Source organism: Anomaloglossus baeobatrachus, chromosome 7 (assembly GCF_048569485.1).
Source record: "Anomaloglossus baeobatrachus isolate aAnoBae1 chromosome 7, aAnoBae1.hap1, whole genome shotgun sequence".
Classification (NCBI taxonomy): Eukaryota; Metazoa; Chordata; class Amphibia; order Anura; family Aromobatidae; genus Anomaloglossus; species Anomaloglossus baeobatrachus.
Genome location: NC_134359.1, coordinates 6,722,836 through 6,734,950, shown reverse-complemented (window position 1 = coordinate 6,734,950; position 12,115 = coordinate 6,722,836). Strand labels below are relative to the sequence as shown.

General features: G+C 55.6%; 2 protein-coding genes across 2 annotated transcripts in view; both read right to left on the bottom strand.

Annotated features, from left to right (window-relative positions):
- ITGB5 (integrin subunit beta 5) overlaps nt 1-1,745 on the bottom strand; it is a 57,501-nt gene extending 55,756 nt beyond the window's left edge. The window contains exon 1 of the mRNA XM_075318722.1: nt 1,698-1,745. Coding sequence (XP_075174837.1) covers nt 1,698-1,745 — 48 coding nt within the window. The remainder of the gene's footprint in view (nt 1-1,697) is intronic.
- Nucleotides 1,746-3,647: 1,902 nt separating this feature from the next.
- Nucleotides 3,648-12,115, bottom strand: part of HEG1 (heart development protein with EGF like domains 1) — a 28,690-nt gene continuing 20,222 nt past the window's right edge. Inside the window, exon 9 of the mRNA XM_075318721.1 lies at nt 3,648-3,694. Coding sequence (XP_075174836.1) covers nt 3,648-3,694 — 47 coding nt within the window. The remainder of the gene's footprint in view (nt 3,695-12,115) is intronic.

Here is a 12,115-nt window from a genome sequence, read left to right as displayed (position 1 = left end):
GCGAAGCAGCACCGGATCTGAGCATTGCACACAATGGGGGTCTTTGGAACCTGCTGGTAGAGCAGTCCCACAAGCAGCACACACAGTGGACACAGCCCTAGCCTTGGCAGCTTTGCGTCTTGTGGATGACATGCTGCTGCTTCCTCAGAGCGATCTGGGGTATTCAGCCAGGAAGCGACCTCACAGTGCAAGAAATCAATAAATCTCTATGTCCAGTGACACAATACACTAACATACACTGAGGCACTAGAGGGGCCAGCTGAAAAGCCGCTTACCGCCCGCTAAAGAGCGGGTGTGTGGTCTTCCAAAGCCCCTCAGTCTAGGTCTCCCAGAGCCTTGCGTCCTTCTTCCAGCCAGCCATGCATGTAATGGCTGCCGGCGTCCTGAGGGAAGAAGGGGGGCGGGCCCTGGGCGTTCCTGACCAAGAGCGGGAAGCCTGCTTCCCTCTGTGCCTAGTGTGAGGGCTGGAGCATGTAAATCAGGCTCCAGCCCTCGTCGCTGCCGTGAAACAGCGTCTCTCCCCTACCCTGATTGACAGGGTGGGGGCGGGAACGATCGGAGCTGCCGGCGTCCTAGGCCCAAAAGCCGGGGACTAGAGTTATAAACGCCGCCGCCGTAAAAGCGCGGTCGGCGTATCCCCGGCGCACCACAAGTCACAGCAGCGCCGCCCGGTCCAGTGAGGGTCGGCGCTGTGTTCCCAGAACACAAAGTCCCCCAGATAACTGTAGGAACACCAGCTCAGTGTACGGTCCCCGGCGCACTACAACACCCAGCCAGCCCGGAGTGTGTCTGTGCCTGCCGGGGACACAGAGTACCTGTATGATGCAGGGCCCGGTCCCTGATGGTACTCCTGCTCCGTATCCATCAGGTTCTGATGGGTCTGTGGATGGAGCCCGGCGACAGAGCTTTGAGGCCGGCAGGATCCCACTTCCACAGAACCCCCAAGGGGATGTGGAAGGAAAAACAGCATGTCAGGCTCCAGCCCTGTACCAGCAATAGGTACCTCAACCTTACAACACCATCCAGGGGTGAGAAGGGAGCATGCTGGGGACACTATATGTGTCCTCTTTTCTTCCATCCGAACTAGTCAGCAGCTACTGCTGACTAAAATCTGTGGAGCTATGCATGGAATGTCTGACCTCCTTCGCACACAAAGCTAAAACTGGAGTACCCGTGATACCACGGGGGGGTATAGCCAGAGAGGGAGGGGCCTTGCACTTTTAGTGTAGTGCTTTGTGCGGCCTCCAGAGGGCAGTAGCTATACCCCAATCGTCTGGGTCTCCCAATAGAGCGCTGAAGAAAAGTTGTGTGCGGACAGCAAAAATGAAAACTCATAGACTTTGCTGGGGAAGCAAAATCCTGCAGTTTTGAGGCCAAAAACGCACCCGAAAAACGTGCAAAAACGCCGCGAAAAACGCACTGTGCGCACATAGCCTTAAGGGTACTTTACACACTGCGACATTGCTAGCGATCTCGTTAGCGATGTGAAATTCTAGATCACAAGTGCGATCTTTCGAGGGCGCACATAGGTCATTTTACGCATGTGCGATCTCAAAAGATCGCACTTGCGATCTAGAATTTCACAGCGCTAACGAGATCGCTAGCGATGTCGCAGTGTGTAAAGTACCCCTTACTGTGGCTCTTATTCATTCTTGTCTGGATTACTGCAGCTCTCTACTGATCGGTCTCCCTATTACCAATCTTTCTCCTCTCCAATCCGTCCTGAATGCGGCAGTCAGGGTCATACCGTATTTCTGTCCAGCTGCTACACTGATGCCTCCACCTAGTGTCGTTAATTGCACTGGTTACCCATCCACTTAAGAGTCCAGTAAAAACTTATCTCACTCACCCAAAAAGCTCTCCACAGTTCTGCACCGCCCCCATACATCTCATCTCTGTCTATCACCTACCCGTCCTCTCCACAGTTCTGCACCGCCCCCATACATCTCATCTCTGTCTATCACCTACCCGTCCTCTCCACAGTTCTGCACCGCCCCCATACATCTCATCTCTGTCTATCACCTACCCGTCCTCTCCACAGTTCTGCACCGCCCCCATACATCTCATCTCTGTCTATCACCTACCCGTCCTCTCCACAGTTCTGCACCGCCCTACATCTCCTCCTCCTTTCTGTCTATCACCTACCCGTCCTCTCCACAGTTCTGCACCGCCCCCATACATCTCCTCATCTCTGTCTATCACCTTCCTGTCCTCTCCTCAGTTCTGCACCGCCCTACATCTCCTCCTCCTTTCTGTCTATCACCTACCCATCCTCTCCACAGTTCTGCACCGCCCCACATCTCCTCCTCATCTCTGTCTATTACCTACCCATCCTCTCCACAGTTCTGCACCGCCCCACATCTCCTCATCTCTGTCTATCACCTACTTGTCACCTCCATTCTGCAAAATTATATAAAACTAATATCCTCTATAATCTGAACCTTGCACCTCCTTCTCTAAAGCCGGCGTCACACGGTACGATCTATTGTGCGACTGCACAAGCGATCGTACCCGCCCCCGTCGTTTGTGCGTCACGGGCATTTAGTTGCCCATGGTGCAAAAAGTCGTTAACCCCCTGTCACACACACTTACCTCCCGGACGGCCTCGCTGTGGGCGGCGAACATCCACTTCCTGAAGGGGGAGGGACGTTCGGCGTCACAGTGACGTCATACAGCGGCCGGCCAATAGAAGCGGAGGGGCGGAGATGAGCGGGACGTAAACATCCCGCCCACCTCCTTTCTTCCGCATAGCCGGCGGACACAGGTAAGCTGCAGTTCATAGTTCCCGGGGTGTCACACGGAGCGATGTGTGCTGCCCCGGGTGCGATGAACAACCGGAGCACAGAAGGAGGACCGACTTTTTGAAAATGAGCGATGTGTCAACGGGCAACGATAAGGTGAGGATTTTTGCTCGTGCACCGTCGCTCGTAGCTGTCACACGCTACCATATGTCAAACGATGCCGGATGTGCGTCACTAACGACATGACCCCGCCGACATATTGCCCAATATATCATAGCATGTGACGCCGGCTTAAGACGTTTCTCGTGTTGTACCAGTTTTCTGGAATGCACTACCCCAGACAATCTGATTAATACTTAGAAACCACAGTTTTGAGCGTGTCGTAAAAACACATTTATTTACACAGGCCGATCAGCTCACTAATATCACTCCCCCTAGTTCCCCTTCCTCACTTTCCTCAGACTCTGCTCCCTCCTATCCATCCGTCTCCCCCTCCTCCTTCACCACTAGCTCCTGGTACCTGTGTTACACAGATCCCGGCCGGTGACGGCTCCGGCAGCTTCATATGAAGACGCCTATTTATTATAATGATCTGGAGCGTAAATGCCGAGCGCGTTCTACGTATTGTCCCCCCATTTCCTTATTGATTGTAGCCTGGGAGTCGGACCCTCGCTGCTCCTGTCTTCATTGTCTGTACCCTCTGAATTGTAAAGAGCTGCAGGACATGTGCTGTGTGATGTGCGTCACTGCATAGTCATCATTCACTGACCGCAAGCAGAGATCTCGAAAACCGAGAGCAACGAAAATATAAAGACAATAGTAAAGCTGCAGAGCGTTCCCACACACAATAATGCACAGGCCGGTCTCGCCTTCACGACAACCCTGGGGGTCCGCACCGTCCCCTCCTCACCTCACACAGACGCCATCTTCCAGTTTGTAGCCATCGTCACAAGCTGAGGAAAGAAAAAAGAAGGGAATTTTGTTACTTACCGTAAATTCCTTTTCTTCTAGCTCCTATTGGGAGACCCAGACGATTGGGTGTATAGCTACTGCCTCCGGAGGCCACACAAAGCATTACACTAAAAAGTGTAAGGCCCCTCCCCTTCTGGCTATACACCCCCAGTGGGATCACTGGCTCACCAGTTTTAGTGCAAAAGCAAGAAGGAGGAAAGCCAATAACTGGTTTAAACAAATTCACTCCGAAGTAACATCGGAGAACTGAAAACCATTCAACATGAACAACATGTGTACCCGAAAAACAACCAAAAATCCCGAAGGACAACAGGGCGGGTGCTGGGTCTCCCAATAGGAGCTAGAAGAAAAGGAATTTACGGTAAGTAACAAAATTCCCTTCTTCTTCGGCGCTCCATTGGGAGACCCAGACGATTGGGACGTCCAAAAGCTGTCCCTGGGTGGGTAAAGAAATACCTCATGTTAGAGCTGCAAGACAGCCCTCCCCTACGGGGAGGCAACTGCCGCCTGCAGGACTCTTCTACCTAGGCTGGCGTCCGCCGAAGCATAGGTATGCACCTGATAATGTTTGGTGAAAGTGTGCAGACTCGACCAGGTAGCTGCCTGGCACACCTGTTGAGCCGTAGCCTGGTGCCGTAATGCCCAGGACGCACCCACGGCTCTGGTAGAATGGGCCTTCAGCCCTGATGAAACCGGAAGCCCAGTAGAACGGTAGGCTTCAAGGATTGGTTCCTTGATCCATTGAGCCAGGGTGGATGTTGCAGCCTGCGATCCCTTGCGCTGACCAGTGACAAGGACAAAGAGTGCATCCGAGCGGCGCAGGAGCGCCGTGCGGGAATGTAGATTCTGGGTGCTCTACACCCGATCCAACAATGCAAAGCCATTACATATCGATGAAATGGAGAAAAGGAAGGTAAGGAGATATCCTGATTGTGATAAAAAGGGGATACCACCTTAGGGAGAAACTCTGGGATCGGACGCAGCACTACCTTATCTTGGTGAACACCAGGAAGGGAGCTCTGGATGACCGCGCTGCTAGTTCTGACACTCTCCGAAGAGACGTGACCGCTACCAGAAAGGCCACTTTCTGTGAAAGTCGAGAAAGTGAAAACAACCCTCAGAGGCTCGAAGGGCGGCTCCTAGAGAGCAATTAATACCCTGTGCAGATCCCATGGGTCTGACGGCCTCTTGTACGGAGGGACAATGTGATAATCCCCCTGCAGGAACGTGCGTACCTGAGGAAGTCGTACTAGGCGCTTCTGAAAGAATACCGACAGCGCTGCGACTTGTCCTTTAAGGGAGCTGAGCGACAAACCTTTTCCCAATCCAGATGCAGGAAGGGGGGAAAAAGGAGACAATGCAAATGGCCAGGGAGACACTCCCTAAGCAGAGCACCAAGATAAGAATAACTTCCACGTCTTGTGGGAGATTTTGGCAGACGTCGGCTTCCTAGCCCGTCTCATGGTGGCAATGACGTCTTGAGATAATCCTGAAGACGCTAGGATCTCGGACTCGATGGCCACACAGTCCGGATCAGGGCCGTAGAATTCAGTGGAAAGAACGGCCCTTGGGACAGTAAGTCTGGCCGGTCTGAGAGTGCCCACGGTTGGCCGACCGTGAGATGCCACAGATCCGGGACCACGACCTCCTCGGTCAGTCTGGGACGACGAGGATGGCGCGGCGGCAAGCGGAGCTGAGCTTGCGTAGCACTCTGGGCAACAGTGCCAGAGTAGGAAACACATAGGGTAGCTGGAACTGCGACCAATCCTGAACTAGGGCGCCTGCCGCCAGAGCTCTTTGCTCGTGAGACCGCGCCATGAAAATCGGGACCTTGTTGTTGTGCCGAGACGCCATTAGGTCGACGTCCGGCATCCTCCAGCGGCTACAGATTTCCTGACACCATACTGGGTGCAGAGGCCATTCCCCTGCGTCCATGCCCAGGCGACTGAGGAAGTCTGCTTCCCAATTTTCTACGCCCGGGATGTGAACTGCGGATATGGTGGATGCTCTGTCCCCCACCCACATCAGAATCCGCCGGATTGCCTGGTAGGCTTGGCGATGCGTGTTCCGCCTTGGTGGGCGATGTCTGCCACCGCTGTGGAATTGTCCGACTGAATTCGGATCTGTTTTCCTTCCAGCCACTGCTGGAAGGCTAATAGGGCAAGATGCACTGCCCAGATTTCCAGAACATTGATCTGAAGGATGGACTCCTCTGGAGAGAGTCCTTGACCGTCTGAGAAGGGAAACGTTCCTTTCTAGGGACGTCGACTCCCCAACCCATTGGCAAAGCATGTCCCATTGAAGTGGACGCAGTGAAACTGCGCGAAAGTGACTGCCTCTGCATGAGGCGTCTTAAGGGGTGTGACTGGCCTTGAAGGAGAGACTGCACCCCCGTCTGTAGTGAACGCTGCTTGTCCAGCGGAAGCTTCACTATCGCTGAGGGAGTGTGAAACTCCATGCCCAGATATGTCAGCGATTGGGTCGGTGCCCGATGTAACCTTGAAAAGTTGATGATCCACCCGAAACTCTGGAGAGTCTCCAGCGCCACGTTCAGGCTGTGTCGGCATGCCTCTTGAGAGGATGCCTTGACAAGTGGATCGTCCAGTAAGGATCACAGAGTGACCCTGAGAGTGCAGGACTGCTCCCACTGCTGCCCTGAACTTGGTGAAAACCCGTAGGGCTGTCGCCAGACCGAAGGGCAGGGCTACGCACTGAAGATGCTCGTCTTCAATAACGAAACGTAGCAAACGCTGGTGCTCTGGAGCAATCGGCACGAGGAGATAAGCATCCTGATGTCTATTGATGCTAGGAAAATCTCCTTGAGACATTGAGGCAATGACGGAGCGGAGGGTTACATCCGGAACCGCCTGGCCTTCACGTGCTTGGTGAGCAGTTTTAGGTCCAGAACGGAACGGAAAAAGCCACCCTTTTTTGGCACCCCAATAAGATTGGAGGAAAAAACCGTGTCTTGTTCCTGAAGAGGAACAGGGATTACCACTCCTTCTGCCTGCAGAAGAGCATCGGCTCGGTGGGGGGGGTGGGGGGGGGGGAGTTCTGAAGAATCGAGCCGGAGGACGAGAACAGAGCTCTATCCTGTACACGTGAGACACAATGTCTCTCACCCACCGGTCTGTGACCTGTGGCAGCTAAATGTACCCAGAAGCGGGAGATTCTGCCACCAACCGCGGATGCGGGGAGAGAGAGCTGAAATACATGAGGAGATCGCCTTGGAAGCGGTTCCTCTGGCTGCCTTCCTTGGGCGTGAATGAGCCCGGCCGGAATCTGAGCCCCTCTGAGCCTTTTGAGCCCTTTTAGACGAGTACAATTGGGACTTGCCCGAGCCTGGGAAGGACCAACCTCGACTGTCCCCCCAGGACAGCATTACTAGGGTAAGTCGCAATGCAGACATTGCGAGGTTAAGGACACCACCTGCGGCACAGATGTACATGTGCTCAAGACCAGCTGCGCAAGACCAGCTGAAATAGGTTAGAGTGCCCATACGGCTGCGAATGCCGGAGCAACCGACACGCTGATAGCTTCACAGACAGATTTCAACCAGAGGTCTATCTGTCTGTCAATGGCATCTTTAAGTGACGTCCCATCTCCACTGCAACTATGGATCTAGCCGCAAGCCTGGAGATTGGGGGATCCACCTTTGGACCCTGGGTCCAGGGCTGTACCACGTCAGGGTAAAGGGATAACGTGCATCCTTAATACGTTTGGAGAAAACGTTTATCTGGTAAGCGTGGTGTTTCTGAACTGCGTCTCTGAAGTCAGCGTGGTCAGAAAAAGTACTCAATATACGCATGAGATACTGAAAAAGGATTTCTCCTGCTGTGAAGCTGACTCCTCCACTGGGGGAGCTGAGGGAGAAATATGCAACATTCCATTGATGGACGCTAGAAGATCATTCACTATGGCGTCACCATCCGGTGTATCCGGATTGAGAGCGGTGTCAGGACCAAAGCCCTGATCAGCTACGTCTGCCTCATCATACAGAGAGTCCTCCTGCTGGGACCTTGACCAGTGATGAAGCCGAGTGTCGTACCCAGCGAGCTAGCTTAGGCTGTCTGGGACTGCCGTCCGTGTCAGAGCCTTCACCCTGGAATGCCTGGGACCCCCCCGGAGCACTGATTATGTTCCAAATGAGGGTGGCCAGGGAGCAGTAATCAAGATTGCCCATGGCCTTAGTAGAGAATCTCCGTCCCTGTCCCTGGACAGGGTTCACAGGTGGTTTCTTTGGCCACTTCTAGTAGAGACCCCGGCTGACCAAGTGTTACAGGGGAGCATTGCCCACAATGGGGGTCAGTGGAACCTGCCGGTGGAACAGTATCACATGCAGGAAAAGCAGCATAGAAAGCCTGTGTTGCTTTTTTGCTGCTGTATTCTAGTCATCTATGCAATGTACAAAATACAAGCATAAACACTTCAGCACATGCAATACAAGCAGCATAGAAAGCCTGTGCCTTGGCACCCTTGCTTTTTTGCTGCTGTTGTCCAGCCATCTAGGAGAATATAGCCCAGAGTAGCGACCGTACAGTGCAATGTATAGCATACAAGCATATATACAAATGAACACTTCAGCACATGCAGTACAAGCAGCCTATAAAGCCTGTGCCTTGGCACCCTTGCTTTTTTGCTGCAGTTGTCCAGCCCTCTAGGAGAATATAGCCAAGAGTAGCGACCGTACAGTGCAATGTATAGCATACAAGCATAAGTACAAATGACCACTTCAGCCATGCAATACAAGCAGCCTAGAAAACCTGTGCCTTAGCACCCTTGCGTTTTTGCTGCTGTTATCTCGCCATCTAGAAGGGCATATAGCCAAAGATAGCGACCTACAGTGCAGTGTATAGCATACAAGCATAAAATACAAATGGACACTTCGGTATTTAGTGGGGTCAGCACTTCAGGTGCTGCTTACCGCCCGCCTATAACGCGGGTGTGTGGTCGCCAGAGCCCTGTGTTGGTTGCCCAGAGCATGTCTCCGTTCCCCAGCTCGGACGGCGTGCAGGAATGGCTGCCGGCGTCCTTCTCCAGCTCGTGTGACGAGGGGCGGGCCGTGGGCGTGCCCCAGACAAGAGCGGGAAACTGGCGTCCCACTGTGTCCAGTGAAGGGGGCTGGAGAATGCAAAGCAGACTCCAGCCCTCGGCGCTGACTGTCTGTACAGCGTCCCGCCTCTCCCCTGACTGGCAGGGCTGGAGGCGGGAACGAAACGAAAACTAGGCCGCAAAGCCGGGGACTCAAGTAATAAGCGCGGCCGTCCATGTGCACGGCCCGCGCGGATGTTCCCGGCGCACCACAAGTCCCAGCCGCGCCACAGTGTAAAAAACACCCAGCAACGGCCGGCGCGGCAGTTCCCAATACATAAAGTCACTCAGCAAAGCTGTAGTGACTAATAGCACGAGCGCTCTGCGCTGTTGCCCCCGGCGCACTAACACTCCCAGCAATGCTGGTGTGTGTGTGCGCGCTTGCCCGGGGACACAGAGTACCTTAATGTAGCAGGGCCTGTCCCTGACGATACTCAGCTCCATATCCAGCAGGTTCTCTGGGTCTGTGGATGGAGCCCGGTCTCAGGGCCTGGAGACCTGTAAGATCCCACTTCACCCAGAGCCCTGAGGGGGGATGGGGAAGGAAAACAGCATGTGGGCTCCAGCCTCCGTACCCGCAATGGGTACCTCAACCTTACAAACCGCAAGTGGGGTGAGAAGGGAGCATGCTGGGGACCCCATATGGGCCCACTTTTCTTCCATCCGACATAGTCAGCAGCTGCTGCTGACTAAACAGTGGAGCTATGCGTGGATGTCTGACCTCCTTCGCACAAAGCAGAAAACTGGTGAGCCAGTGATCCCACTGGGGGTGTATAGCCAGAAGGGGAGGGGCCTTACACTTTTTAGTGTAATGCTTTGTGTGGCCTCCGGAGGCAGTAGCTATACACCCAATCGTCTGGGTCTCCCAATGGAGCGCCGAAGAAAAAATCATCAGATCAACCCCTGAATATCAGCGGCCCCTAACCCAACCGAAGAGCCCAAGACCCCCGTACAAGACCCCCACACAACACCCACAGAGCCCGGAATATCAGCGGCCCCTGACCCAACCGAACAGCCCAAGACCCCCGCACAAGACCCCCACACAAGACCCACAGAGCCCGGAATATCAGCGGCCCCTGACCCAACCGAACAGCCCAAGACCCCCGCACAAGACCCCCACACAAGACCCACAGAGCCCAGAATATCAGCGGCCCCTGACCCAACCGAACAACCGAAGACCCCCGCACAAGACCCACAGAGCCCGGAATATCAGCGGCCCCTGACCCAACCGAACAGCCCAAGACCCCCGCACAAGACACCCACCCACACAAGACCCACAGAGCACGGAATATCAGCGGCCCCTGACCCAACCGAAGAGCCCAAGACCCCCGTACAAGACCCCCACACAACACACACAGAGCCCGGAATATCAGCGGCCCCTGACCCAACCGAACAGCCCAAGACCCCCACACAAGACCCCCACACAAGACCCACAGAGCCCGGAATATCAGCGGCCCCTGACCCAACCGAACAGCCCAAGACCCCCGCACAAGACCCCCACACAAGACCCACAGAGCCCGGAATATCAGCGGCCCCTGACCCAACCGAACAACCGAAGACCCCCACTCAAGACCCACAGAGCCCGGAATATCAGCGGCCCCTGACCCAACCGAACAGCCCAAGACCCCCGCACAAGACACCCATCCACACAAGACCCACAGAGCACGGAATATCAGCGGCCCCTGACCCAACCGAAGAGCCCAAGACACCCGCACAAGACCCCCACACAAGACCCACAGAGCCCGGAATATCAGCGGCCCCTGACCCAACCGAACAGCCCAAGACCCCCGCACAAGACCCCCACACAACACCCACAGAGCCCGGAATATCAGCGGCCCCTGACCCAACCGAACAGCCCAAGACCCCCGCATAAGACCCACAGAGCACGGAATATCAGCGGCCCCTGACCCAACCGAACAGCCCAAGACCCCCACACAAGACCCCCAGAACCCGGAATAGCAGCGGCCCCTGACCCAACCGAACAGCTCAAGACCCCCGCACAAGGCCCCCACACAAGACCCACAGAGCCCGGAATATCAGCGGCCCCTGACCCAACCGAACAGCCCAAGACCCCCGCACAAGACCCACAGAGCACGGAATATCAGCGGCCCCTGACCCAACCGAACAGCCCAAGACCCCCGCACAAGACACCCACCCACACAAGACCCACAGAGCACGGAATATCAGCGGCCCCTGACCCAACCGAACAGCCCAAGACCCCCGTACAAGACCCCACACAAGACCCACAGAGAACGGAATATCAGCGGCCCCTGACCCAACCGAACAGCCCAAGACCCCCGCACAAGACCCCCACACAAGACCCACAGAGCCCGGAATATCAGCGGCCCCTGACCCAACCGAACAGCCCAAGACCCCCGCACAAGACCCACAGAGCACTGAATATCAGCGGCCCCTGACCCAACCGACAGCCCAAGACCCCCGCACAAGACCCCCACACAACACCCACAGAGCCCGGAATATCAGCGGCCCCTGACCCAACCGAACAGCCCAAGACCCCCGCACAAGACACCCACCCACACAAGACCCACAGAGCACGGAATATCAGCGGCCCCTGACCCAACCGAACAGCCCAAGACCCCCGCACAAGACACCCACCCACACAAGACCCACAGAGCCCGGAATATCAGCGGCCCCTGACCCAACCGAACAGCCCAAGACCCCCGCACAAGACCCACAGAGCACGGAATATCAGCGGCCCCTGACCCAACCGAACAGCCCAAGACCCCCGCACAAGACACCCACCCACACAAGACCCACAGAGCACGGAATATCAGCGGCCCCTGACCCAACCGAACAGCCCAAGACCCCCGCACAAGACCCACAGAGCACGGAATATCAGCGGCCCCTGACCCAACCGAACAGCCCAAGACCCCCACACAAGACCCACAGAGCCCGGAATAGCAGCGGCCCCTGACCCAACCGAACAGCTCAAGACCCCCGCACAAGACCCCCACACAAGACCCACAGAGCCCGGAATATCAGCGGCCCCTGACCCAACCGAACAGCCCAAGACCCCCGCACAAGACCCACAGAGCACGGAATATCAGCGGCCCCTGACCCAACCGAACAGCCCAAGACCCCTGCACAAGACACCCACCCACACAAGACCCACAGAGCACGGAATATCAGCGGCCCCTGACCCAACCGAACAGCCCAAGACCCCCGTACAAGACCCCACACAAGACCCACAGAGAACGGAATATCAGCGGCCCCTGACCCAACCGAACAGCCCAAGACCCCCGCACAAGACCCCCACACAAGACCCACAGAGCCCGGAATATCAGCGGCCC